This window comes from Pinus tabuliformis, chromosome 1_2 (genome assembly GCF_031772625.1).
Source record: "Pinus tabuliformis cultivar Carrire ecotype Pingquan chromosome 1_2, CPIR1, whole genome shotgun sequence".
NCBI lineage: Eukaryota > Viridiplantae > Streptophyta > Pinopsida > Pinales > Pinaceae > Pinus > Pinus tabuliformis.
Window position 1 is genome coordinate 324,854,132 of NC_142298.1, and position 27,255 is coordinate 324,881,386.

Consider the following 27,255-nt stretch of genomic DNA (forward strand, 5'->3'; position numbering starts at 1 on the left):
CGATATAGTTAGTTAGAATAAATATATTTAGGCTTAAATTACTCATGACTATTATGCCAAAGACTTGTTATAAAAACTATGGCCGCACTGTGATTTGGTGCGTGCCGGATGATGTAATTTTGAAACAGTTTGTTAAATTTCGTTTGCAAGCAATAGAATTGGTTTTGTGTGTGTATGCGTTGCGTTGATTGGAGATTATCGACTGAACTGTGGAGGGCCCCTACGACAGTCATAGATCTTTAACCAAACGCAATTGGATTTCTTTTCATCCCTTTGAAGTTTGAATACTCTATTTTTGTGTGAGAAATGCAATATGACGAGTTCATCAGTGAATCGTTATATGCATGAGTACTTCCATCTACTTTATACCTAGTTTAATTTGCTATTTGAATTGCTTTTTACCTGGTACAGCATGGTTCTTTCATTTTCTTTTTATCTAGAGTAGTCCAATTGTGTTTACTTCATAAGTATAGATGTTGTTCAGGATGTCTTGTTTGAATGAAATTGAATAAGTAAAAGTGTGAGAGCCTTCTTCTTAACAATTGAATTCAGACAGTACTTCTTTACAGTTTGATAAAATAGATTTCTCTTGCACTTAGTGAATTAGAGCTGCAACCTAAAGATTCAAGACAAAAATCCAAAATAATCTAACACAAGTAGAATTTAGAGTCACTCTCATATCATCCATAAGCTGATTCAATAGAGAATAACTCCTAAGAAATTAGCTGATAACTTTAAGCATTGAGACATTAATATAATCAACGACACCATCTCCATACTAATTTTAAGTCTAGACCCTAACAAGAACATAACGACATAAGGAATAACTTCTAGCACATATAGTGCACCTGTACTTCATTAGTACACGTACCTTGGTTGACAATTTATGATTGACAATTTAAAGACATTAAATTGGCCAAACACTCAAATCGAAGGGTAATTTGGTTTCTTTGTGTTTGTTTGGATTCAGTATCACTCCAAGGAAACACTACAATTGTTTGTATCCTAAACTCCATACGCCCTTGTTAAAATTGGCAACTAGGGCCAAACTCCAAGTGGGTCATCTTATTTATGGCAGCTGATATTTTTCTTGGATTCCTCTCATCAAGAGGTGTAGGATTGATCTAAAGATCATCCGATTCCGACATGTATTCATGGTGATATGAATTTATTTGTGTTATGGGCTAAGTTGCACGAAACGGGGAAACGGAAACGAGTTTCCGAAACGGGAAGCGATACGAAACGCGACCTCCCCAAATTTTGGAAACGGGGAAACGCGAATATATATATATATATATATATATATATATATTAAAAATATTTAAAAATTATTAATATATATATATGTGCAATCATAAAGCATTAATGATACATTTACATTATATGATTATAATTTATTACATTTAAACATTAAGATTAAATTTACATCACATTTACTCATGAGTCATGAATGATCACATAATGAAAATAAAAATATAAGAAAATCCAAAATCAGCCTTTATTTATATTAGTATATGAGGCTGCAAGTGCAATAAAGACTATAAGGCTGCAACAACTATAGAGACAAGTCACAAAAGACTAATCCTCATCATCACAATCCTCATCAAAAACAGAAGCAGCACAATGCTCAACAGTGGATGGTGGTGCTGAAGAAGATGATGCACCAATTCCACTTCCAGATTCGGCCTCAATATTCAGGGGGCAGCAAGAGAGAGATCCAAATCAGGATTTTCTGCATCCACATCCCATTCTTTAGAAGGACCACTGTTGTATTATGGACCCCTACGAGATGCAAGGCGAAGGTTGGAGTGCACATAAACAAGATCCTCTGCTTTCTATGAGCCCAACCTATTGCGCTTCACAGAATGAATAAAACCATAAGTGCTCCAATTCCTTTCTGCTGATGAAGAGCTTGCCACTTGTGAAAGAATACGAATGGCAAGGTTTTGCAAATGTACACCATTTGCTCCATGACAAATCCACCACCTAACTGGATTCATGGTGCTTCTCCTCCAAAGCTGATATATCTGCATAATCATCTATTCCTACAGCAAAACTGGCAAATTCCTCCTTTACCTCCCTATGTAGATGAGAAGGAAACATTCTCATAAGTGCTTTTTTCACCCCAGTAGCCACCTCTCTATCCTTATGGGGTGCCTTCCTCTTCCCATTGCTTTTAGCAATAAGCTCCTCATCATAAAATTTGGGGTTCAAAGCATGTGCTAAAGTGTGCAATGGTGTATTGAAATTGTTCCACCTGTCAACAATGATTTTCTTCATCAAACCAGCAAAATGATCATCAACAAACAAAAGTTGTGGAGACTCCTGCGAAATGATTTCCATAGTTTTCTCAACCATGGAATCCATGCCATCATATACCTCTCCCAAGAAAGGTTGGTCAGTGTCAGCACTCCGGAGAAGCTCAAATGCAGGGGTTGTGAACTTTAGCAAGAAATCTACCTTGCTCCACCAATCCTCATCAAGGCACAATCTACGCACCATAGATCCCCGCTCTGAATCTGCTTGTCTCCACTCAATCCAAAGTTGACTCACCACCATAGAAACTAATGCATGCTTAACCTCAACAAGGCGGCGCAACATCACGAAGTTTGAGGCATATCTTGTCTCAGCAACTTTTAACAACTCCAATTTGGAGTACTCTCATGATATGGCCTGAGACTGGTGGTGGTTGGTGATGAATTTGATAATCTCCCTTGCTTCCCCTATGAGTTCCTTTATCCAGGAAACTTTGTTGTCGATCTCCTCTAAGATCAGATTCAGATTATGGACAATGCATGGTGTCCAAAAGATGTGGTCATACCTCCCCTCAATAATTAAACCTGCAGCTTTGCAAACCGGTGCATTATCCGTGATAACTTGCACCACCTTGTTAGGCCCTATTTGTTCAATAGCTTTTATAATAACATCAGCAATGTACTGTGCATCTTTCACCTCTCCTGAGCGGTCTTCTGCCTTGATAAACATTGCTCCTTTGGGGGAAGTGGCAATGATATTTATCAATGGTCTGCGCCTCATATCTGTCCAACCATCTGAGACTATGGTAACCCCAGAGCTACTCCAGGAAGAACGAATTGGAGCTAAAATGTCCTCCACAAGGTCCTTCTCATTTTTGAGAAGCTGGGTTCTGACTTTCTCATAGTTGGACCCCTTGTACCCTTGAGGAGCTTTGTTAACTGCCCTTATCATATCTTGCCAGTAAGGAGAGCGAACAACATTGAATGGGATACCTCATGCATAAATGCACCTAGTCACTCTGGAATCAGTTTCTTCTCTTGCTTGCACATTCACCAATCTAGCAATTCTGCTATCCTGAACTGAAGGGGATGCCCTTGGGCCTCTGGTATTTTTGGGTGCTGGTTGTTCATGTTGTTTAGTGTGACTAGCTCTCCTCTTTCTTGCTTCAGCTACAATCCTTGGCTCAATGTTAGATGGAGCTTGAGTAAGCTCATCATGCCTTCTCTTAGTACCATCCGCCTCATCTTGCTCTCTTTGATATGCCCTCCTTGCCAACGAATCTGATGTTTTTGTGCAACCTGAAATCCCCTGTCCTCCTCCATGCAATAGATGCGCCTTCACTCTTGGGTAGGAGCCCTTGTACGTATTATTGCAAAGATTGCATCGCCATTCCCATGAGCCACCACCTCCACATCTTTGAAGCTTCTTCACATGCCTCCAAAGAGGATAATATTCAGCCCTTGGGTTGGCCCTAGGGCTTGAACTTGCAGCTACACTTTGGCTGGAAGCCATTGCTGCAAAAATAAATTAAAAAAACAAATCTGTAAATAATAAAATTTAAAAACGTTTTTCATATTTTTGGTTGTATAAACCCTAGAAAAATTGAAGAAATAGTAAGAAAAAACTAAGAAATGAATGTGCCTTACCCAAATTAATTTTCTGTGGCTGAAACTACCCTAAAATGCCAGAAAAGAGGAGAAATATGGTTGTAGCTGAGCCAAATCTACTGCAAAAATAAATTTAAAAAACAAATCTATAAATAAAAAACGTTTTTCATATTTTTGGTTGCCTAAACCCTAGAAAAATTGAAGAAATAGTAAGAAAAAACTAAAAAAATGAATGTGGCTTACCCAAATTAATTTTTTGTTGCTGAGACTACCCCGAAATGCCAGAAAAGAGAAGAGAAATATGGTTGTAGCTGAGCCAAATCTGCTGCTACTGAAATCTCCTGCTGAAATCTCTTTCTCTTGCTGCTGAAATCTCTTTCTCCTGCTGCTGAAATCTACTTTGCTCACTGCTCAAAACACCCTAGCTGAAACAACTGCCAGTCTCCAAGAGAAACGACTTGCTGAATAGTGTGATGAGAGAATGAGACAAACTGCTCTTTTATAACTTTAGAATAGGTTTCTAGAATTTTCCGGAAACCTAAAAAAAATTTAAAAACCAATTAAAAAAAAAATTTTAAAAACAACACATTAAATTAGGGAAACATGGCTCGTACGGCCTGGAAACGCGTTTCCGGCCGTACTGCCACGTTTTCATTTCGGGAAACATGCCAGTACGGCCGGAAACGCGTTTCCAGGCCGTACAGTACGCATTTCCTGGTTTTGTTTCTGTTTCAGGGGGGAAACAACCCCTACCCCCACGTTTCCTGCAACTTAGGTTATGGGACAATTCATCAAGCTCGGCCAACAACCAAATTGCCCCCACTTGTGCTCAACATTTTAGTATAAAAAGAGGTGGCTTGCAAGTCATTTGGACACACTCTTCTTGTGATCTCTTCCTCTCCACATGTCTTTGGGTTTTGGTGGGAGGAGAGATCCTAAGAGTCAGCGCTGCCCTAATAGAGAAAGCTCTACGCTATCATAGGAGATGCCCTAGAAGCTGTGGAAAACTCTACGTTGTCATGGACGACAACCCTTATCTCAGCCACAAGAAGCCCTAACACTACCCTATGGAGAAGCCCTAACATAGGTCTAATACGCAGTCAAGAAGGGCAGTGGTGTAAGCCCTCAACGCATCCTAGAAAAGGGTCTCTAACCTAAATGGATGCCCTAGGACCTAAACGCAGTCATGGTGAAGACTTTAACGATGTACATGTTGCCTTATCTAGACCCTAAAAGAGATCGTTAATACGCTATTCTAGGCCGCAGGTTTTGGAGGGTTTTCATGTGCCCTAACTACTGTGAGTGCTAGCCCTACCGCAGTCCTAATGGGAGGACTACAGTCTTACCCTAGCCGTTGTAAATGACAAGATTTAGCCACAGTCCTAGTGGATTTCTAGAGCTACAACACGTTGCCTGAATGGTTCCTAATCTGCAGTCTCAAAACTGCCCTGGCCACAGTAAAAGGAGAAGGTTACAGTCACCAAAATAGAGGACTATAGCAGCTATCCCAATGTTGCGAGGGAGCGCCCCCCCTCGATCTCGTTATCAATCCGCGCTCCGAGCAAGAGCGACTCGGGAGCGCGCTGTCGAAATCGCTCCTGAGAAGGAAGCGATTTCGGGAGCGCACTCCCTAAAAAAACGCTCCATGTCTTTTCAGGAGTGTTTAACCTTTTTTGCAAAAAAAAATTTGCAGTAATGTTCCAAATGCAATTTTTTTTCAAAGAAACAAATAAGTTTTGAGTGGGACAGCTTAATGATCAAGCCTATAGCCCTAGTATTGATATGCGATTCATGATAATGTAAAATTGTTAAAGTAAAAGTGACATTCTCCTTAATCTTCATTTTCATCCTTTTACTTAAATTTTTAACATTACCATGAAATGACTCAGGATGTTTGAGAGTGGTTCCGACCTCATTGGATTTCATATGGAGAAAGTAGAATTTTAGATTTCATTCAAAATCCAGCAGACTTAGCAGTTTTTCAGGATTTCAGGATTGCAATGTTTCCATTGAATTTTGTCATGTATTAGTGTATGGAACTCGTATTTAATCAAGAGCACCAATCCCTCTATGTACCTTGATGTTAGTGACATTGGTTGTCGAACTCCTCTATCATGACCCTCCTAAAAATGTACGCGTCACTCAAACAAAACCTTGACTTGGCATGCTATGCTTTTTCTATCTTTTGTTAATGCTTAGAGGGTGATATTAATGACAAAGATCACTATACAGATACAGAGGTAATGACAAAGATACCTCTGGATATTAATGCTTAGAGGGTGATATTAATGACAAAGATCTTGATTTTCCAACAAGGCTAGAAAATTAGACATTTCTCGTGGTGGCAAGAGGCCCAAGCATAAGCAATAGATAATAGATTTACTTGTCTTTTCTAGTTTCTAGTAGTTTTTATAACTATTGACTCTTTCATATTTATTATCATATTTTTTTAAACAATATATGACAATTTAAGTTTGAAGTTGGATGAGTTAGGAATTGTAATAGAGGGTCTATACGCAGCGATCAGCAATGGCAGGCGATTTCCCGGGGTTCGAACCTACAACATTCGACACGACCGTCATAGGAACTGGGCTGCAGGCTGCCACAGCGGCCTCGGCAAGGCACAGCGTCCTTCATTTAGTTCCATGCCCCTTCTATGGCCTCCACTAGACTTCTCTATCTCTCGATGACTTCACGGCATGGGCTACAGCAGGTAGAAGTTTACCATTCACGCCTCCTAGTCTTACACAACTCAATGGCTCGGCTAAACCCATCAAAGCACCCGACGGTGAGGACCTAGAAATCGAACCCGTAACCAAACGAGTTCTGCACTCAAACTTTAAGATCTCAAGCCTGGGCTCGGAACCTTTAAGTCCTGCCAGAGACTTCAATCTGGACATAGCGGGGCCGAAGATTGCATTCTGCGGAGGGACCTTGGTCGACTGGTCAGTGAAGGCCGGTGAGAGTAACTATCTCGTATTTAAAAGTGTGGAGGCCAACTTCACTTGGTCGGGAGGCCAAGGGTTAATGCCGGTGCCGGATTCCCGTGCGAGTATTTTCCAAGACAGGACGCTGAGTTTAGTGGAGCAGCAGCATCTGTTGAGGTTCTTTAAGCTGGTGCAAAACAATGGTGACGCAGAGATGCTGAACTTGGAGGTTTTGGGATATCGGTTTGTGGATTTCCTGGACCAGCAACGGATGCCTTCATATATCAAATCCAAGGAGGATGCGAGGCAATTGTTTGACGAAATGCCTTACTGAGATTTGGTCTCATGTAGGGGCCTGATCTCATTCTATGCACAGAATGGATTTTCTGAAGAGGTTTTGAGAAACCTGCGTGAGATGCAGTGTTCAGCTGCCAGATGGCCTATGCTTGGCCCTGCAGAAAATGGAGCCGTGAGTTTCAGAGGGGCCTCGACTCCATGCAAGCCAAACCCAGCGATTAAAATCGCGAGCTACCCTGCAAAGGAAAAAAAGAAACAGACACAGTTTGGGCCCTCAGCAAGCTGTGCATGCACCAGCTTCCTCTCGTCTCAGATTTGCAGAGGAAAGCAGAAACTAGATTTCTCTGCATCGTTCCAGATCATGATTGTGCTCCTCTCTGGTAAAACTCTGCTACAGTGGGTGAGCTCTTTAGATCTAGTGCATGACCTCAAGCAAATCCTGGAACTTAAGATGCGGATTCCCTCGGCATCTCAACGACTCCTCCACGAAGGTAAACAACTGGAGGATCTCTATCCCCTTTCTTTTTACAACATTCAAAGAAATGCATCCATCATCTTTTCCCTTTGTTTGAGAGGGGGAGCTGTTGGACAGTCATCTTCAGCTACAGCTTCTTCATACAAAGAAGTTGTCCATGCTCAGATGCCCAAGAAAACAGCTCCACCAGCTAAGGCTCCAAAACCTTTTTTGGTGGACAAACTGGAGGAAACCCCCTTCATTGAAATAATGCATCCTACGATGGATAGGCAATACCAACTGTTTGCAGAGCTTGGCATTATTTGCAGGTTCAATGGGCTATGGCCACGCACAGCAGATCTATACCAATGGATTCACTCTAATTGGACCAACAATTGCAAGGTTCTTCTCTGCTCAAAAGGTTTCTTCATTGTAATATTTGTTTGCAGTGAGGACAACCAAAAAGTATTAACTGAAGGCCCATGGTTTTGGGACTCAGCGGGTTTATTCCTAACCCCTTGGTTCCCAAATTTCGATCCTTCTACAGCAATCATCACCAAACTCCCTATCTGGGTCAGACTTCCCAACCTCCCGGCGCATTTATGGCACTTTGCTGTGTTTCAAGGAATCGGCAATTCTCTAGGACGCTTTCTCGACACAGACACCTCTAGAGGGGAAAAGGGCATATACACCTTCACTAGAATCTGTGCAGAAATAGACATAAGCAAAGGTCTACCTGATCAAATTATTCTCAAAATTGGAGACTTTCATTGGACTCAGACCTTGGGTTTCGAGAACACAGCCTTTCGCTGCCGAAATTGTCGTCTCACAGGGCACCTTCAAAGCTCGTGTCCATCGATCCCTGCCCAAAAAAAGAAAGCCAACTCTAAGCCAAAATCCAAAAGCTGGAAACCTCATGATCCTCCCCCAATGGATGTTTTTTCCAGCTCAGATGAAGAGGATGAGGATGAGGAAGACATGGACGCAACGCTGGCACAGGATTTGCCCTCGACTGTTCCTGAGGAATCCACTGTCCCTCCTAATTCACAGAAAAGAACTCATGAGTCATCTCCTTCGGATTCAGACAAGGAGATCTCTCCATCAGCCCAGCTCAGTTTACAAATCATGCCAGCCGAGCAGAGTCATCTTGGTTGGGTCAAAGTTGGTAAAAAGAAAGGTAAAAAAGGCCGAACAAATGATTCTACCCACGATGAGTAGAATCCTTGGTTCTGCTCTTGTTTCTCAGTTCTGCTGGTTTCTTCCTGCTTAGCACTGCTCACTTCTTGACTTCTCTTCGGGGCCGAGGTGGATAGTTTATCCTTTCCGGCTGCCCGTTTTCTTCGGGGTTCTGATGAAGATCCTTTTGGTGTCTAGTGTCTTCTCCGACAGGTCTTCTTATGTTTTGTCCTTCAGATAGTTCTGGTTTTCTGCCGCCCTGCGAAGTGTGCTGTTTTTAGTTTTCAGTTTCTCTGTCTACTCTTTTTAGTCTCCTGAAGTTAGGCCTGCTGTAAAGCGGCCCGTAGTTTGCAGATGCAGAAGTTTTGTACTATATTTTCTTTTGTTAATATCAAAAGCTGATTTACACAAACAAACAAAAAAGTTTGAAGTTGGCAATTATAACTCATTAGTAATGAATTATGAATATGATGCTTCATGAAAGTTGAAAGTTGTTTCATTTCATTTTATAACATTTCATTTCACGTTAGATATTATTTGTTGTAATGGTTACACTTAGCTTACAAGTACAATTTTGGTGATCAATGATGATAAATGTTATATATTGAATTTTGAAAGCTTGAAACTTTAAGATTGATGAATCATGAGACTCAATATGTTGTATATTACTATGTTACTAACCTGTGGACGTGGTTGATGAAGATTATAACTTCTAGATGATTGTTGTTATATGGTTCAATCTATGTTTTTTTTATGTTTTTTATATCTAATTCATCATTCTACATGTTTTTGTTGACATATATGTATCAAAATATAAAAATATACATATATTATATAAAAAACGCTCCGGGATTCGCTCCCAAACCCGGAGCTTCTGAAAATGTCGCTCCCACTCCCAAGTAACACTGACCTATCCATTTGAGCTTCTAACCGCAGTCTTATGTGTCCTGTTGGTGCCCTAGACGCAATCCATAAGGAGGATTGTGTAGGAGGACTGTTAGATTAAGGAGGGTTATTAGAGGCAGTTAAAGAGGACTGTTAGAGGACTTGGTTGTTGTCCTAGAGAAGCTCTTCGCTGCCTGAATATGAAAGAAGCCTAAACAACCATAGCCTAGCTGCTTTGCTAGGCTGCAAGCCATAGCAAGCAGCTAAGGCTGGTAACTGTAAATAGGTTGCAGCATATTGGATGCTGTATGTGCAGCATAATGATATATATTACAGTAAGCATGGATGAGTGTATGTTGGATGCAGCGTGGTGTTAGAGACAGCGTGTTTAGTTGCAACAATGATTAGTGCAGCATGATGTATGGTGCAGTATGGTGCAGAGCAATGGTACAGCATGGTGATGATAGGCATGGATGTATAGCAGCAACACGATGCATTGCAGCAGCGTGTTGATGATGGGTACAACATGATGATGAGGTACTGCTCCGTGATGGGAGCAACACAGTGATGAGAGCAGCTGAGTGATTGGGTGCAGCACAGTGACCGGTGCAGCATGATGATGAGGTGCAGCACAGTGATGGGTGCAGCATGGCGATGGAATCACCTTGGAGGCTCAGTTGAAGCAGTATGCCTTCACCTGAGATCAGATCAGTTACTTACGTTATCTTCATGGTGTAGATCTCTGCTCTTATTTAGATAAGTCAAAATGTTGACTTCTGATGTATATGTATTATCTCTCTCTCTGTTGAACTATTGAAGAACATATAAGAAGAATTGATCAAGGGTTTCCCCACATTGGGGTTTGTCCCTGGTTGGCGCCACATCTTGTGTCCTCTTGTCTTGGCCTGTTTTCTGTGATTTATGTTTACGTTCTATCTGCATTTTACTATCATGCTAAATGTGATTGCTAATCTGGAATTGATATTGAGCTAATATGGAAAATTGAAGTAATTTTCTCTCAGTATAGAACATACCTAAAATTAACAGCGCTAGATTGAGAAGGAACTAACACATCTATCTTGTGCCATTCTTTCAAAATATTAAAATCGTTTTCCTTTTTACTTCATGGGAAATTAGGGTAACATTACAACAAAATCCTATATCTACAGCATTTAATGACTTGTGATACATGCCCAAGCATTAGACATTGTGTAAAAGTGCATTAGATAGGCAAAATTGATGTTTTTCATGCATTTTCAACCATTTTATAGGGTTGACGTCAAGGTTTTATTTGTTGTTTTATGCTTTAGTAACCATCAAAATTTTGTCATAGTTATATCCCTGGTTTGCTCTCTAATTTATCCTTCATTTCACATAGCTTATTTGTAGTAAGTGTTTTATGTCTTGAGACTTTATTGGATATTAACCTATATATATATAAGTGAATTTATGGTATTACGATGGGGAACTCCTTATAAATACCTAGGTGGTGTGCCTTTTCATAAATTCATACTAAGAGACGTGTCTTTTTTATAAGACACATATTTTCATTGACTATTTAACTCATCATTTTTTAGTATATCGTGATGGATCCGAAAGCAACAAATCAATATATTATTATTTATTATTATTATGTTCATAGCATTGTCATCCCCTTAAAAATTGAGTCCTCAACACAATTATATAATACAAAATATAAAATTGAATTAGACTTAATGGTTTGTGGTTTAGTATATCTATCATCCTCATCATATTGAAACTGCATCAACAAATACTCAAGCACCTCCAAAGAATTGTTGTAATCTTCCGCAAATCCACTAGACAGAAATTGAAAAGCACCCTAAGTCTCATGGATTCCATAGGCATACCCATATACTTCAACTGGTTGATCCCAGACATAGCCACCAACTTCCAAAACAGCATGCTAATAACTAGAAGATATTTGATTCAAGTGACCATAATTTGTATAGCCGTCATTAACATGATTTCCATTAGAATTTTGTTCACTCCAACCTTGATATGCCATTAGTCCCATGGATTCCACCCGTGATTAAACTCAAAGACAAGATTACCAAAATATTAACAAGAAACAATGCCAACTGCAATCCCATCTAATTCAATTGACGAATATCAAACCCACTAGCAATAGTAGGGAAACTCACACAATTCAGCATCGGCATCCGTCTCTCATTGGCCACTTTGCAAGACAACTAATAACCATTGTTTGTCAGCTAATAACCATTGTTTGTCATCTTCTGGCAAGTTGTATTTTAGGAAGTCAATTTGTGATTGATGAGTTAACTGAGTCAAACTGACTCTTGTAACTCGTCTAGTCTCAATTTAGATCCGAGACTCAATAACTGTCCTTTTCCCAAATTTAACTCGCACTAGAAGACAACAACTGAGCCTTCCACTTATACACATTAGACAAACGGTTTCATGAACTGTCCTAACTTATAGGAATTCGTCCTAAATTTTAGGAACTTGTGCATGCTAAGGAAAACTGCTTCTTGGTCTCTTTGACTAAGGCACAAGTCAAAGAAGGACCTTTCTCGCTACTATTTTCAACACCCATACTGAAGAAAACTTCAATATTTATTGATTGAGAGGTTATTAACTACAAGATCATACAGAAATGCTAAGCTATGTTTATATAAAAGATAGTCCACCTGCATTTCAAGATATGCCTATAAACCATCTTCACAATATAAGCAAAATACCCAAGGGAATAAAATAATCCTTGGTGAGTACAACTGAGAAAACCTATTTCTAAACTGAATATATAGTTAATTGCATGTGTACTTCATATAAAAACCTATCAACATTAGAACATTATGTCAATTAATAACACCAACTTTGTTAGTCTAGGCATGGATAACTAAATGTACCTTTTTAGCTTCCCATTTTGATGGGATAAATCTCCGCTTGGGTTCTGGGGCATTAGACAAGGGATGACCCTTATCTTTCCAGTCAAACCAATCAACATAAGGCTGCAAAATGGAAAAACTCTGTTAGCTCTACCGTACATTCATTTGGACAAAACAGGTAGACACAATTCAGCGTTAATCATTCTCAAACATGCAAAACAAACCTCATATGGATTGACATCAGCATGAGGTATTGTGCCTTTACGTAATCTACTAATAAACTTGATTTCCTCCTTTGTTAGCTCAACCTCTTCATCATTATATTCGTCGTATACCTTACGCCTGTCCACCAATCACACACTTCAGATAATGCACAACTTAATGACAAACTATTTGAAGTAATCCAGATTCCTTATGTTTCCTCCAACATACCCATACAGTCCCTCGCTAAATTGTCCATTAGAAAACTTGAACTACCCATTAGAAGCAAATAAAGGATAATTGTCATATCCACCCATAAAATATCCACACACAAAGAAACAAGGCAAAAGAATAGAGAGAATGTTACACAAAAATGGCAACGAGATTGTCAATGAAAGCATCGCACCTGCATTGCAAGTAGTGGGTAGCTTACACACAGCATTATCACATTATACAGTCTATAATAAGAAGTACAAATAGACTCCCGATGGTACTAAAACATTCACCAGGTCGTAGCTTGAGCAAATGACCCAAAATTGTCTTATCTTGAGCAATGCCCAAGAGTCCAACTCTCTTATTTTCTTTATCTTCCGTCTTCATAACTTTATGGACTCCAAATTGCTATTATATTGATTCAACTCAATATATAAATAAATGCATAGGTTTGAGATATGAATAAAATCATGGGAATCTCCTGAAGTATACCAGTTCTAACACAACCAATCCTGAGACTGAAGAAATCAATAACTTGAAGTTATTTAATATCTGGACAAAAATTTGCGGACTTTAAGCTCATTTCCTTAAGGAAAATGCTTCTGGTACAGACACTACAGACCCTTTATGGAAGCTCTTGGGAATCTTCTGAGAAATGTTTCATAAAGTTTCCCACACAGAAACATTTGGGAATGTTTTCTGGTGGATTCAAGTATGGAGATACTGGAAAACAATTTTTAAAATCAATTATGGAAATATCATAAAAGCAATTTTTTTTAAATGAGATATAGATGGTGTTGATTTTTCATAAGATCTTCTAAACTGATAATTACTTCTTACGATTTCTTTAGTTATTCTTTACTTGCATTCATATTCATCATTAAGCAATTACACAGAAGATCTCAACAGTAGAAATTAAATGCCAGTCAGATCATAAAGAGACAGCCAAACAAGAACACAAACATTTACCCTGGGAAAAATTAATCCACATGGGGGAAAACCCAGCAACCTTTTCCTTAGAGAAATTCTTCAATTCAACAAGAGACACACCTAGATCTTCTAGTCAATCACAAGGTCAAACTAACCAGCAAAGTAGACTTGGTCAAACCTGGTATTACTGCCTCCTAGTCAAGTCATAAGTGTGCCCAACAAACTTGGTCTGATCTGATTTCATTAGGCTGAAATTCGGCCTCCTTCTGCACCTAGAAATTCGGTCCTGCTGCTCTGACATACCTCAGAAATTTGATCTTGTTCCACAGGTGCAAGGACAGCAGCACAGAATACCACAAGTGTGAGGTCAAATAAGAGAGAGATCTTCATATTTCTTCATCCTCCTAGCCTCCTCCTTTGCTTGAGTGAACAGAGATATTTTCTTGTGTGTGATCCGAATTGTGCCTAGGAGAGGAGGTCGAGTGCCTTATATATACACTTCTGGCTGGCCGAATGGGTGCCTCTTTAACTGGGCCGACTTGACTACGAGGAGGGCTAACTTGGCTTGTTTGGAGCCAAAAATTTAAATTTCAAATTTTATATTTTGAAAAGAACATGAAGAACGTGCCTTAAAATTTCTCTTTTGACAATAGCATGAAGAGCATGCTTTATATTTATCATGACAAATACATTAAGGGCTAAAATATTAATTATGAAGACCAACCATAGCTACAGAATTCAACAGATGGGCCCCACGAATTAGAAACTATACTGGAAATAGATACTCTATAAAACAATAAAGAAGGTAAGTTTAAAATACATCTATATCCACACTATGTATATGATCCGTAACCAGTAGACCCATAGCCTGTCTGGTTCACTAACACAAAACCTTATACAATTTCGAACATCGATGATTCCTCTAAAGATTCCTGTAAACATCACCTGTTAATGCAAATGAGAGTTGGCCAATACTCATTGTACGCCAAACATGTTAAACAATATTAACAGAGGAAAGGAAAGTCATGCTTATCCTTTAAAGAACCTCATAATCTAACCCTCACCACCCCATACACTTACTCATATACAAAATTGTAAAAAAGAAACTCAAGTTTGAATTCTGAGTTCACTTGCGAAAATTGCAGAGGATCAGAAAACAAAGAGATGGCTGCCCATTCAACTAACAGCTGGTCCAATCAGCTACCTTCACCACTTCATATGCTGAATGAGGAAAAGGGGTGACCATCCATGGAGCAGGGAAGCTGTGGCGTACAGCCCTCTACTAATAATAAAATGGCCCATATGACCCAGTACTGGTAAGAAAACTGCCTGTATTGCCTCCCAAACATTGAGGATTGGACCATACTGCTGCGAGACAGCTTCCTCTGTGTTGGGCTGTATATTGCCCCCATTAGTCTACAGGTAGCCACATAAGCCTCTAAAAACCAACAGACAGCTCATGGCAGACATGGCAAACCACAGTGGTGTTTGCTCTTACTACCAACCGTCAATTTAACGCAGCAGCCATATTATCTGAGTCATTGATCTTGCATCTCAGAAATTGATGAAGGGAGAAAGATACAGGGCTGTTAGATTTAATCATTTACTCGTAAAAGTTGTAACTATAAAGGAAACCACCAATTCTATAGCTGGGAATGAAATCTGAGATCAATAAGTAAACACAACAGCCATTAAGATTGCATAGCAGCCACTGGAAATACAGCACATCCATTTAAAAACTCATAAGCAGAAAATCACACAGCAATAGAGAAGTTCACCGGAAAGAAAACTCAGTATTCACCCTGAAAACCTAACTAGGAAAACCAGAACTCAATTGGCTTCAGCCAGGCTCTTTCTTTCTTGGCAATGTGCAGGTTACAGTACCCTCAGGCTCTCTGGTCCATTTTCAGTTGGTATTTCAGCAGCAATTCTTTTCACTCTTTGCCAAAGAGCCCCTTCTCTTTTGAGGTGCAAGAGTAAATAGGAGAATAGCTCAGCTGGAGAATAAGCTGGAAGGCCAAGCGTCCCCAACTCTTCAGTTTCCCCTAGCTCAACTGGGGGGTAAGCTGGAAGACCAGGCATCCAAAACTCTTCAGCTTCCCCAAGCTCAGTGTTTGCTTCTACTTATTGACAATTGTCCTTTTTCTTTTAACCACGTTAAAGAAACAGTGTTTCATTCTTTATTCTTTTAATACACCATTCTCTCTCTCTTTCTCGTTCTCTCTCACATAAGAGCAAAATATTTTTTCTATTCATATATTTAATTTTCCCATGTTTACATTGAGGTGACTATGTTATTGCAAGTGCGGACACTATTCAAGATGGGATTGGGCCCTTAATGCCATAAAGCCTATCCCCTACTTTGTCCATAGCCTTGAACCTTGCTTGCACCAGTCCTCACTGGTCCTGAACCGATAGCCAATCGTTTTCATATGAATCCAATTCGGATCAGTATATCCAGTGACATCTTTTTTTTTCTTTTTTGGTAAAGATATGGATATCAAAACCGGTTGAATTCTCCACAAGGGTACAAACGAAGGTACAGATGGCACAAGGGATGTTGCAAGCTGTCATACAGATGCACGAGAGGCTCATACTGCAGCGACACAGGACAATACAACCGCATGTAGTTTGACAAGGGGTTTCTTCAGTGGTTTAGTATCCAAGTTTGCAGGGTCTCTCCAAGAAAGAGAAAGGAAAAGGAAAGTAATGGAGGAGAAAAGGGATTTGGGAGTTGAAGGAGACTCACAACAGTTCCATATGGATGTAATCTATAGTAGTAATGATTCAGGTGTACAGTTGTCATACCAATCAACAGGGGCATACTTTTCACTGAGTCGATTTTTTGATGGGCAAGGGTTTGCAGATCCAAATGAAGATGCAGAGTCTACAAGATGTGTCTTTGGAGATTGTGAGCATTTTCAATTTCCTAGGTTTAATTATGTGTATTGACGTGTAGCCACTCAAAAGAACCTTTTCCCCTTTACTATATTCCTCTGAATTCGTCTGAGAGTGAGGAAGGTGTTCAAACAGTGGTGTGCTCATTGAATGAAAAGTTCTCAGGTATAGCGAAGGGTTCTGCTTCCTCTTTAGAAAGCAACGTGAGCACCCTAGGAAGCGAGCTTATGACAGTCTTGAGTGCAGATTACCAGACAATGGATATCTCTATACCAGTGACCAGGCCTCTATAACAAAAGGGCACTACTTCACAAGCTGAGGGTCTAGGGCTTGTAGTGTCAAATGGAGACAGAACTTTGGTGGTTGCAAGTGTGGAGTTAATGATACGAGAAGAAAAGCCAGCCTCTACTGAGATTTCAAAGCAACAGCATGTGGTGCCCATGCTCGAAGAGACCAAGATCCCCTCTTAATCGTCCATCCAGAATGATGTCCCACCCCTATGGATCCTGACAACTTCAACTTCTTCATTGTTGACAACAAGGAGTATGTTGAGGGGCATATGCATTTGGAGATTCGAAGAGTGATTCTATTCTTTTTATGTCAAATGCCAAATGAAGATGCTTTCAATCATTGGTGTTCGTTGAACTGGGAGGCCAAGGGTATATCCTTGAACCCCTACTGGGGTTTAGGTTCAAAATATGCCTATCTATTGTTTAACTCGCATCCTATAGCTCACCATTTGTTATAGGATGGTGCTTGGAACAATGCTGGTTCCCTTGCTAATTTGTACTCATGGAGGGCAGATTTTAACTCAGAGGATCGTGGGAAGGTTAATTACCCACTTTGGTTAGAGTTTCCAACTCTTCTAACAAATAAGCCTCCATTTGTTGATCCTTGCCCATCAATTTGGTAAAGTTCTCATCCCTAATGGTCGACGTAATTCCTTTTGAGCAAACCCGCATGTGTGAGTAGAGGTGGACTTGAAGCAGAAGCTTCCCCCTTCATTGCAGTCTACACTATTGGCGGATTCAAACAGCAGAATGTTTAGTATCTCAACATGTTGAATGTCTGATTTTCCTACCAAGCAGAAGGGCATTTGATTCGTCACTGCCCTCTACACAAACCCACTCTAGAGGAGTCTACAAGTACAAGCATTGTTGTGATCCCTTCTTCTCAAGGTGCAAGGGCAAGGGGTTCTTTTGTGGCCTCAGAGCAGGTGTTGGTGGTTATGGCTATTCAAAGGGTACAAGTGGCAGGCCAGGGATTCCTTAAATGGTGGTGCAGATTCAAGAGTAGGTGGCATTCCGGTTGGTGGCTTTGGTGATGAAGTTAGTGGTATTGACTATGATCAATCAATTATCAGGTGCAAGTACAAGTGGCTCTTCTATTGCTGCATCTAGTGTGCTACCAAACAATCTGGTGGTCAAACTGCTAAGCCTTCAGTTCCCAATGCATCCTTGGAAGTGGGGAAACCTCACCTGCCTTGAACCTCATATCCTAAGAGCAAGAGGACAGAAACGCATTAGGTGTCCAATAGTACGGAAATTGAGCATGGTTGGCAAGTCAAACTCAAAGTGGAAGGGAATTTCTTACCCCACTAGCGTGGACAAGCCAACAAGTAATTGTGAAAATTCCCAAGCCTAGATGACTAATGTCCTTATGATCTCAGTTAAATAATAAATTGTTGAATTTAATTAATGCTTAAATTAAATTCAAACCATGGGTAATCACACAATAGCTAGAGATTAAATAGCACAAGCATAAAACACAATTTCACACAGAAACAGGTAATTACTCCTTCACAATCAGCTTTTAATTCCTTCAAAAAACTTACAAGGAAACCTACACAAGATGCCCACAGAAAACAACACTGCATAGTTACTGAAATCACACTGAACTGAGCAAAACAACCTATCGAGACAGTAGTTCCAATTGTACAGTTGTACTGCCTGGCTGTATTGACTGTATGGCTGACTCTATGAACTGTATGTACACCTACATTGTCTGTATGTACGACAACATGTGTTGTATTGTACGCATTCATACGATTGTATGAAACTATACTATGGGCTGTTCAAAGCTGCCTAGATTATCTGAATCCCACCTCCTCCCCCTATCCCCACCAACAATCTCTCAACTGCTCATTTGTGCGAAAGCCTCTACCTTGACCTGTCTTTATACTTTTAGCAAAGAGCAAAACCCTAATTTTTTTGAGTTTAGTCCTACTCTAAGTCATGCATGCATGAGACACTCTTTTAGACTTAACTAAATATAAGACTTCCATCTTTTTTACGAAAGTGAATTAAAAAATAGAGTTACTTTTTCAAAAATAGAATTACTTTTTGTAAATAGCTCAAACTACATCTCCAATGTCCACACTAAATCTATGTGGAAGTTATTGTTCAAGCCATAATTCTCAACAGTAATCTGAGTCTTTGGAAACAAATGAAATCCCATAACTCATTAGATTTTAAGTATTGAGGGGTTTTCACAGTGCATTATATTAGATATCATTTGGGGTTTCAACTGCGTTAAGTAAGTCATTCACCTATGACCATTTCCATGAGAGGTAGTCGTAACTAACTAATTTCTCATGATTTTTCAATAGTTCACTTAGCACTCATTGCATCGGGTGATGCTCACAAGAGTGAAGAAGTGGGATTGAAACTAGTGAAATGAATCACATAGCGTCAATCATCACTCCCGGGGCTTGCACCCAGTAACCAGGACTTCCCGGGAGGTCACCTATCCTAGATCGCCTCTGGCTCAAGCGTGCTTAACTGTGGAGTTTTACCACAATCAAGCCCACTTAGCTTGCTACCCCATTTGCAAAACCTTAGCAAGTATTGTGCCTCATAAACCATTCAAGTAGATATTCCTCCACTCTTTTTGAATTTAAGTATTGAGGGGTTTTCGTAGTGCATTATATTAGATATCATTTGGGAATTCAACTGTGTTAAGTAAGTCATTCACCTATGACCATTTCCATGAGTGGTAGTCGTCACTGACTAATTTCTCATGATTTTTGAATAGTTCACTTAGCACTCATTGCATCGCGTGATGCTCACAAGGGTGAAGAAGTGGGATTGAAACTAGTGAAATGAATCACATAGCGTCAATCATCACTCCTAGGGCTTGCACCTGGTAACCAGGACTTCCCGGGAGGTCACCCATCCCAGATCACCTCTGGCTCAAGCGCGCTTAACTATGGAGTTTTACCACAATCAAGCCCACTTAGCTTGCTACCCCATTTGCAAAACCTTAGAAAGTATTGTGCCTCATGAACCATTCAAGTAGGGTTCCCTCCACTCTTTTTGAATTTAAGTATTGAGGGGTTTTCGCAGTGCATTATATTAGATATCATTTAGGAATTCAATTGCGCTAAGTAAGTCATTCACCTATGACCATTTCCATGAGAGGTAGTCATAACTGACTAATTTCTCATGATTTTTGAATAGTTCACTTAGCACTCATTGCCTCGGGTGATGCTCACAAGGGTGAAGAAGTGGGATTGAAACTAGTGAAATGAATCACATAGCGTCAATCATCACTCCCGGGGCTTGCACCCGGTAGCCAGGACTTCCCAGGAGATCACCCATCCTAGATCGCCTATGGCTCAAGCGCGCTTAGATTGTTGGATGTCTAAGGGTTTTGAGATGACCAATCAATATATTATCTTAAAGCTTCACCTCCCATTTGAATGAAGCTCTCCCCACTATCATGGAATATGTGAGGCCTGACAATTACCAGTCAGATGCAGTTTGATAGAGGTGTTTTGAAGTGTGTCTGACCTAATGTGGTCTTCCTACAAGAACTTGTGACAGGTGGATTTGAGCTTCAGAACCAGATGAATAATTGTTGGAATGGATGTTTTTGGGATCAGAGCATTGCCAGGGGAGTGGAGTAGTGGTCACCCTTGTTCTGTCTCTAAAAAGTTTCATGATTACTTTGGGTCAAAGCCATGAGGATAGGTGTGTTTGGGTCACTCTTCTAATTCAGGATCAGGTTCTCAATTTTTATAAAATGTACACCACTAACCTCAATTCTAACTGGGTTTGCCTTTAGTGTCGAATGGCTTCCTCTATTTCAAAGATAGAGTGGAATGTTGGAGGGGGTTTTAACATGGTGCAGTGGGATGGGGTCCAGTGTAAAGGCGAGGGTACCATGATCAATGGTTTGAAGAAGCAAGCTAGGTGTCGATACAAGGATGTTCTTGTCATTTTTTACTTTAATTTTAGACAAAAGGGCTTAGACTGTGAGGGTTGGTTCACCTGGACCTATTACCCACCAGAATGGGTAACCCCATAAGAGAAAACTTTTCACCTACATTTGACAGCTAGCCAACCATCAACCCCTGAGTCCTGACAGCAATTACTTGACGATGATATGCCATATGCCTCTGCCATTTGCATCAACCATGTGTCTCTCACCATCTGGCATTAACACTTGGATTAAGGTGGGTTGTTATTCAAAAGGTACTTTGATCAATGTGCAATCAGATGCTTATACTTGTTTATTTGGGCATTTAGTATGGATGAAGGGGTGATCTGGAAGATTGACCGATCTTGACTGTAATTTTGTTCTCTCACATTAGCAGGGGGGTTAATCTTTATCCCTAGTCCAGTGGGACCTCCCTTAAGGCTATAGGGTTATAAGAGGGGCACTAATTGGAAAACCATGATTGAGATAACATGTTCATTGTCCCCTACACCATATTTAATATTCTCCATGACACATTACAAGCCCCATATCTCACCTCCATTCTTCAGGTCTAACTTGTCATTGGTTCACTTGGATTTGGCACCCATGTGTTCAAACTTCACATTCCTTGAGTAGGGTCAGATAACCATTGCCCTAGAGGTTGATGCAGCCAAAAGAATGAAAAAGCATATCATAGCCACAACAAAAGAAAAAGAAAAAAATCAAAATGCAAAAAGATGGTCAAGACATAAGATTAGCACATGGGCGAAAGCCTAGCATGAGCTCTAACCTCCTCATTAACCATCACATAGTTCCTGAGCACATGATGCTCCATTACATCAAAAGAAACTCTTACATGTCCCAACCTTGATGAGCAATGAACTGACTCATCTTAGGGGGTGATAAAAGTGCTACATCATAAAGAGCGAGCTCTAACCCTTGAGCTATATGTGGTAGTACAAGGAATAATGAAGAAGTAAAAGACGCACAAGAGGGGTGGAAAAATCGGGTCGAGCAAGGTAATTCATGTCTCCACGATTTCTCCCTCCTTTACATTCATACACTTAGGATATGGTGTTAAAATTGGCAACTAGGGCCAAACTCCATGTGGGTCTACTTATTCATGGCAACTGATATTTTTCTTGGATTCCTCTCGTCGAGAAGTGTAGGATTGATCTAAAGATCATCCAATTCCGACATGTATTCATGGAGATATGAGTTTATTTGTGTTATGGGACAATTCATCATGGTCGACCAGCAACAAAATTGCCCCCACTTGTGCTCAACGTTTAAGTATAAAACGAGGTGGCTTGCTAGTCATTTGGACACACTCTTCTTATGGTCTCTTCCTCTCCACTTGTCTTTGGGTTTTGGTGGAAGGAGTCACTAAGAGGATACGCTGCCCTAAGAGGAGTTACCCTAGCCCTACTTACAGTCAAAAGGAGAAGGCATCTACATTGTCTTATATGCAATCAAAATGAGGATCTCCTAGCAGCAAGGAGGGAGTTTCTAGCAAGCCTTAAACGTTGTCCAAAAGAATTCTATACATTGTCCTAAACACAATCTCCAAGTCGTAGTCAATATGGATTCATACGTTCTCATGAGATGGTGTTCCAACAAGCCTTAAACGTTGTCCGAAAGAAGTCTATACGTTGTCCTAAAAACAAAGAGCCACAGAAGGGTATTGACTGCACCAATGTCTTGGGTTTAGGTGCAGCCATGACCATGTGTAAGGACGCAGCAACAGGTTGTTATTCTCGACATATCTATCTCAGTATAACAATGATCTACCAGCAGTCATGACATATGTTGATCATGGTGAACACTAGACAATGAACATCAGACTATGTATATGTATATGTATTACAACCTTGCCATAACTCTAAAGGCGTAATAGGTCTCAGAGATGTACAAGAGATCCTGGGCATACCTATGAATGTAGACAGACAGCCTCAAGAGGTATCATTCGGATCTAGTATGATGCAGTCTTGATGTACTTCCAGGAATAGTAACAACCTTAGCCTTGATACAATACATCGTCTCACTCTACAGTAAGGCACAGGCACAAGATATGATCTTGGAGTTGAAGATCATGATCTCAATGAAGGTTACATCAGTGGTAATCTCTGAAACAGTGATGCATAGTGCAGCATGGTGCAGCACGGTGATGATGGACATGGTGATGGTGCAGCACAGTGATGATGGACATGGTATGATGGTGCAGCACAGTGATAGGTACAACAAGGTGATGGAATCACCTGAGTCCAGATCAGCTACCTCATGTGACATCTTCTTAGAGAAGATCTCTGCTCTTATTTTTGATAAGTCAAAATGTTGACTTCTGATGTATATGCATTATCTCTCTCTCCGCTTAACTATTGAAGAACAGATAAGAAGAATTGATCAAGGGTTTCCCAACATTGGGGTTTGTCCCTGGCTGGCACCACATCTTGTGTCCTCTTGTCTTGGCTTGTTTTCTGTGATTTATGTTTATGTTCTATCTGCATTTTACTATCATGCTAAATGTGATTGCTAATCTAGAATTGATATTGAGCTAATATGGAAAATTGAAGTAAATTTGCTCTCAACATAGAACATACCTAAAACTTAACATATGGACACTCCATCAGTTGCTCCCTTTGACCATCGCACTTGGCCATGAAGCCTTTTCCCCTTCATTTCCACATATTTGAACTAACACCTATTGATTGAGGCGTTGACCTTGGAACTATCACTTCCCCTTGAGGGTGGGAAGCATCAAATAGAGTTCACCTTTAGCCACCTACATCAAGGAGGAAACAACTTTACGGGACTTGGTTTAGTTAGATATATAAAGCTCATCCTTGTTTGAAGTATTAACATGTCATTAACATTAAAGTTTGGTCCACTTAGATGCATTAGTGATCTTAGTCTTTGATGGATGGTTGCGTTCACTTGAGCTCATGCTGTTTTTCTCAGGCAGTCCACAGCAACCCAGGGCTTGAGGGCACCCACTCCACAAGTACCCAGGGCTTTCAAAGAAGTATATGGCCTTAGCAGACATAGTGTTGAGAGAGTTGAGCCTCTTAATAGCATGAGCAAGTGTTACATGTCCCAGAGCACCCTCAAGACCTAAGATGTTGATCTACCTTGACCTAGCACAGAGGCTTCTTCATGATGACACCACTAAACCCAATGTGCCCCCAAGTTGGCCTTGACATAACCTGATGGGGAGGACTTGATTCAGAGCCCATATAAGGATGTTCTCCCATTGTGAGACTAGGGAGGGCGTGTTGCACTTGAAGAAGCCCTAACGCTAGAGAGAGGAGGCCTTATTTGGACCACTGGAGATTCATGGAGACCACAAGATGGCACCCTAGCTGCACTTGGGACCCCCGAGGAGGATTTGAGGTGGATTTGAGGGCATTCCCTCAAATTTTAGATGATCTAGGCACTTTGAGACATTTGGACACCTCAGCACACCTTGGCATGGCATTTGCAGCCCTAATAGGGCATGACGTCAACATTATGAGAGGTTATGGCTCACACATGTGAGCATTTATGGTCTAATTTGTCATTAAGCTAGTGGGTTGGCTTGTAACCCAAGTTGATTTATGTCAAACTTGTTATTAGGGGCTTCATTAGGGAAAAAAAAGTTGGGGTAGATGTCATATAAGTAGAGGTTACCTCCATTTCATTTTGATCGTCTCTTATGGATCAATTCGACCCTCTTAGTGATTTCAACCTGGCTAAAATTTGTCTTGTATCTTGTGGAGATGCGATCTATTGTGGAGTTTTTGGCTTATGAAGCTATTCTCTTGCTTTGGAGATGTCATTTTGGAGCAATAAAGAATTGGTTCATGCATTTTTCTTGTAAGAATTCTTTGTATTTGAATATCTTCATGGCTATTGCATGGAATGGATATTTTTAGGGTTCCTATGTGCTAGTATTATTGAAAAAATTTCTATGGAATATTTACAATGGTATTGTGTGCATTACCTATAACATCCCTTTTTCCAAACATTGGGAAAGGAGATTATCTCATTATTCTAGGTTACAAATTAAAATTAATTATGGGCTATGGGAGAATTAATTAATTAAAAGTTACTAAAGAAAAAGAAATATTATAATTCACTTTAATAAAAGACGAAAAAGACCGATTGTATTTAGATGACCTATGGTATTTACCCATGGTATTCTGATAGTACATGACTGTTAAAGGAGATGAGAGCTCACTTTTTAGGCATGCATTTAGGATTATTGTTTGGTTGTTGTTGAGTTGAGCTCTTGGAGCTTGTCTAGGTGAGAGCCCAGATTATGTAGAGGGTTAGTTTCAATGGTCAGTGATCCACCCTAGCTAATCTAGTGAGGAGGGGTTTCGGTATCGAGAGATATGCCCTAGCCATTCAAAGACAAGGGATCAAATTAGATCTACTCATTCGGCTTAATGCGGTGATCTTGCGGAAAGGCCAATAAAATCTCTTGCAAGGGCATAACATTGGAGGAGTTATTGTCAGCCATTTAGATATCTTGTTGGTGTTTAACGGTTCTGATCCAGATTTGGCATGTAATATCATATTCCAATTAATAAAATAAGGTTGATTTTTGCTACATACTTCTCGTGTTTATTTAAAGTTGCAGCATTTCGAGTTTCTTTTTCATCTGCACTTTTATTTGTGCTGGTAAAATTATACAATTTTTATTCTGGTGTATTTTTCTAAAGCGGATTTCTGGGAAATTTATCGAAATAATTAAATGGGATATTACATTATGCTTTTAAGAATTTGTGTGACAATCCCTTGAGTGATCCTTCATGTTAAGTTGTCCTTATTGACTTTGTTCCCTCATAAAATGATAGTTGGGGTATGAAGCTAGGGTTTTCATATTCCCTTACTCCATCCTAGGGTTTAGTCTTTTCTTCTAAGTAAATCTTCGATTAGAGTCCATCACCCAAGGTCAAGCACTGGCCTTATTCACATTGTTGATCACGCCGCAAATCATCCAAAAACTTAATTCTCTCTCTAGCCACTAGTCTAACGTTAGGGTTAATTCAACTAGAGTAGATGTATTGGCTTGTGGAAGGGTTTAACACATGGTTATGAAGTCATTGCCTCAAAATCACCTCCTTCCCGTGGCTAATTCTTCGATTATAGCGCTAACGTCAATTTCCCTAAGCAATTTTTGCCCTAGGTAAACTCTAGTCTTTCCCTAGGCTTCAACTTGGAGATTGTTGAAGGCTTGTTGTTCCTAAGGTTGATCATATCTATTTATTCAAGCCTTTTCCTGGCCTTGTGCACCTCGGTAAGATTATTGACCTTGCCTATTCACAAACCCTAGGTCACTTTGTTCCCTAGATATGCCTTCTGAAGGGTACACATTGCCTTGTTTGAGCTAGTTGAACCTTGTTCTTGAGTATCTCCTAGGCCTATCTTTGTCACCTCCAAAGCTTTGACTTGATATATCTATTAGGTGACCTGGCATAGGGAAGCCCCCCTTGTGGTGAAAATCCATTAAAGAGCAGGAGGTAGTGGTTGTGGTGACAGTGGCCCTGTTACCCACAACCAATGGCGACCCCATAAGAGAAATTTTTCTCTAAGATTTGTCTTTAGCCACCAGCCCTTGATAGCCACCAGTGTAGCTGATATTGTTCCAGATGTCTCCACTCCCTGAACCAATCATATGTCCCCTCGCCCATCTGTCGAGATCGTATGTTTCAAGGTGGGCCATCCCAAAGGTATGGATTTTCATTATGTAATTGGATGTTTATGCTTGTTTTTCTTAGGCACACTTGGGTATGGATTAATGGGTGACTTGGAAGGAGGAAGTTGTTGAAATTTCTAAATCTAACACGTCAGAAATTCTTCCTGCATTATCTGGTTTATTTCACCTACTTGTTTATTCCTTAACAAGTTATTTAACCATATAAATACTAAAAATAAACACAAATGCAGTCTCAACTCATATACAAATCATCAACTGAAATAATAGACAAACACATAAGGGATACTATTATTTTTGGACAATCGTCCCCAGAAAAACCCAACTTGGGCAAACCGGTGCAGCAGTTCTAAGGGTTTTATTATGAAGCAGCTTTCTTGAGTACATCTAGGGTGCCAAACTGGCTCACCCAACAGAGATTTCTATCTGGCAGTAATACCTCTTTTCGGAAGCAAAGATTCAGCAAGTCTGCCCCACGAAAATCCTTCTGGCAGTTATCCAAGGCTCTGCGTCAACCCTGCTAGCCTCTACATAGCTCTAAAACCCCATGCGTCAGCCCTCCGCCTCTCTGCATCAGCTCTCTAGCCTTCTGCGTCACCCACGCAAGCCCCTTAGCCGCTGCGCAGTCACTCGCTGCCTCTGCGTG

The 27,255-nt window shown here is 40.2% G+C and overlaps 1 protein-coding gene across 1 annotated transcript in view; it reads right to left on the minus strand.

The window, feature by feature from the left end:
* Positions 1–27,255, minus strand: part of LOC149205696 (Transducin/WD40 repeat-like superfamily protein) — a 171,102-nt gene that overhangs the window by 121,471 nt on the left and 22,376 nt on the right. Inside the window, exons 3-4 of the mRNA XM_089395138.1 lie at positions 12,694–12,811; positions 12,491–12,592 (exon numbers count right to left, since the gene is read on the minus strand). Of these exons, the coding sequence (XP_089251264.1) occupies positions 12,491–12,592; positions 12,694–12,811 (220 nt within the window). The remainder of the gene's footprint in view (positions 1–12,490; positions 12,593–12,693; positions 12,812–27,255) is intronic.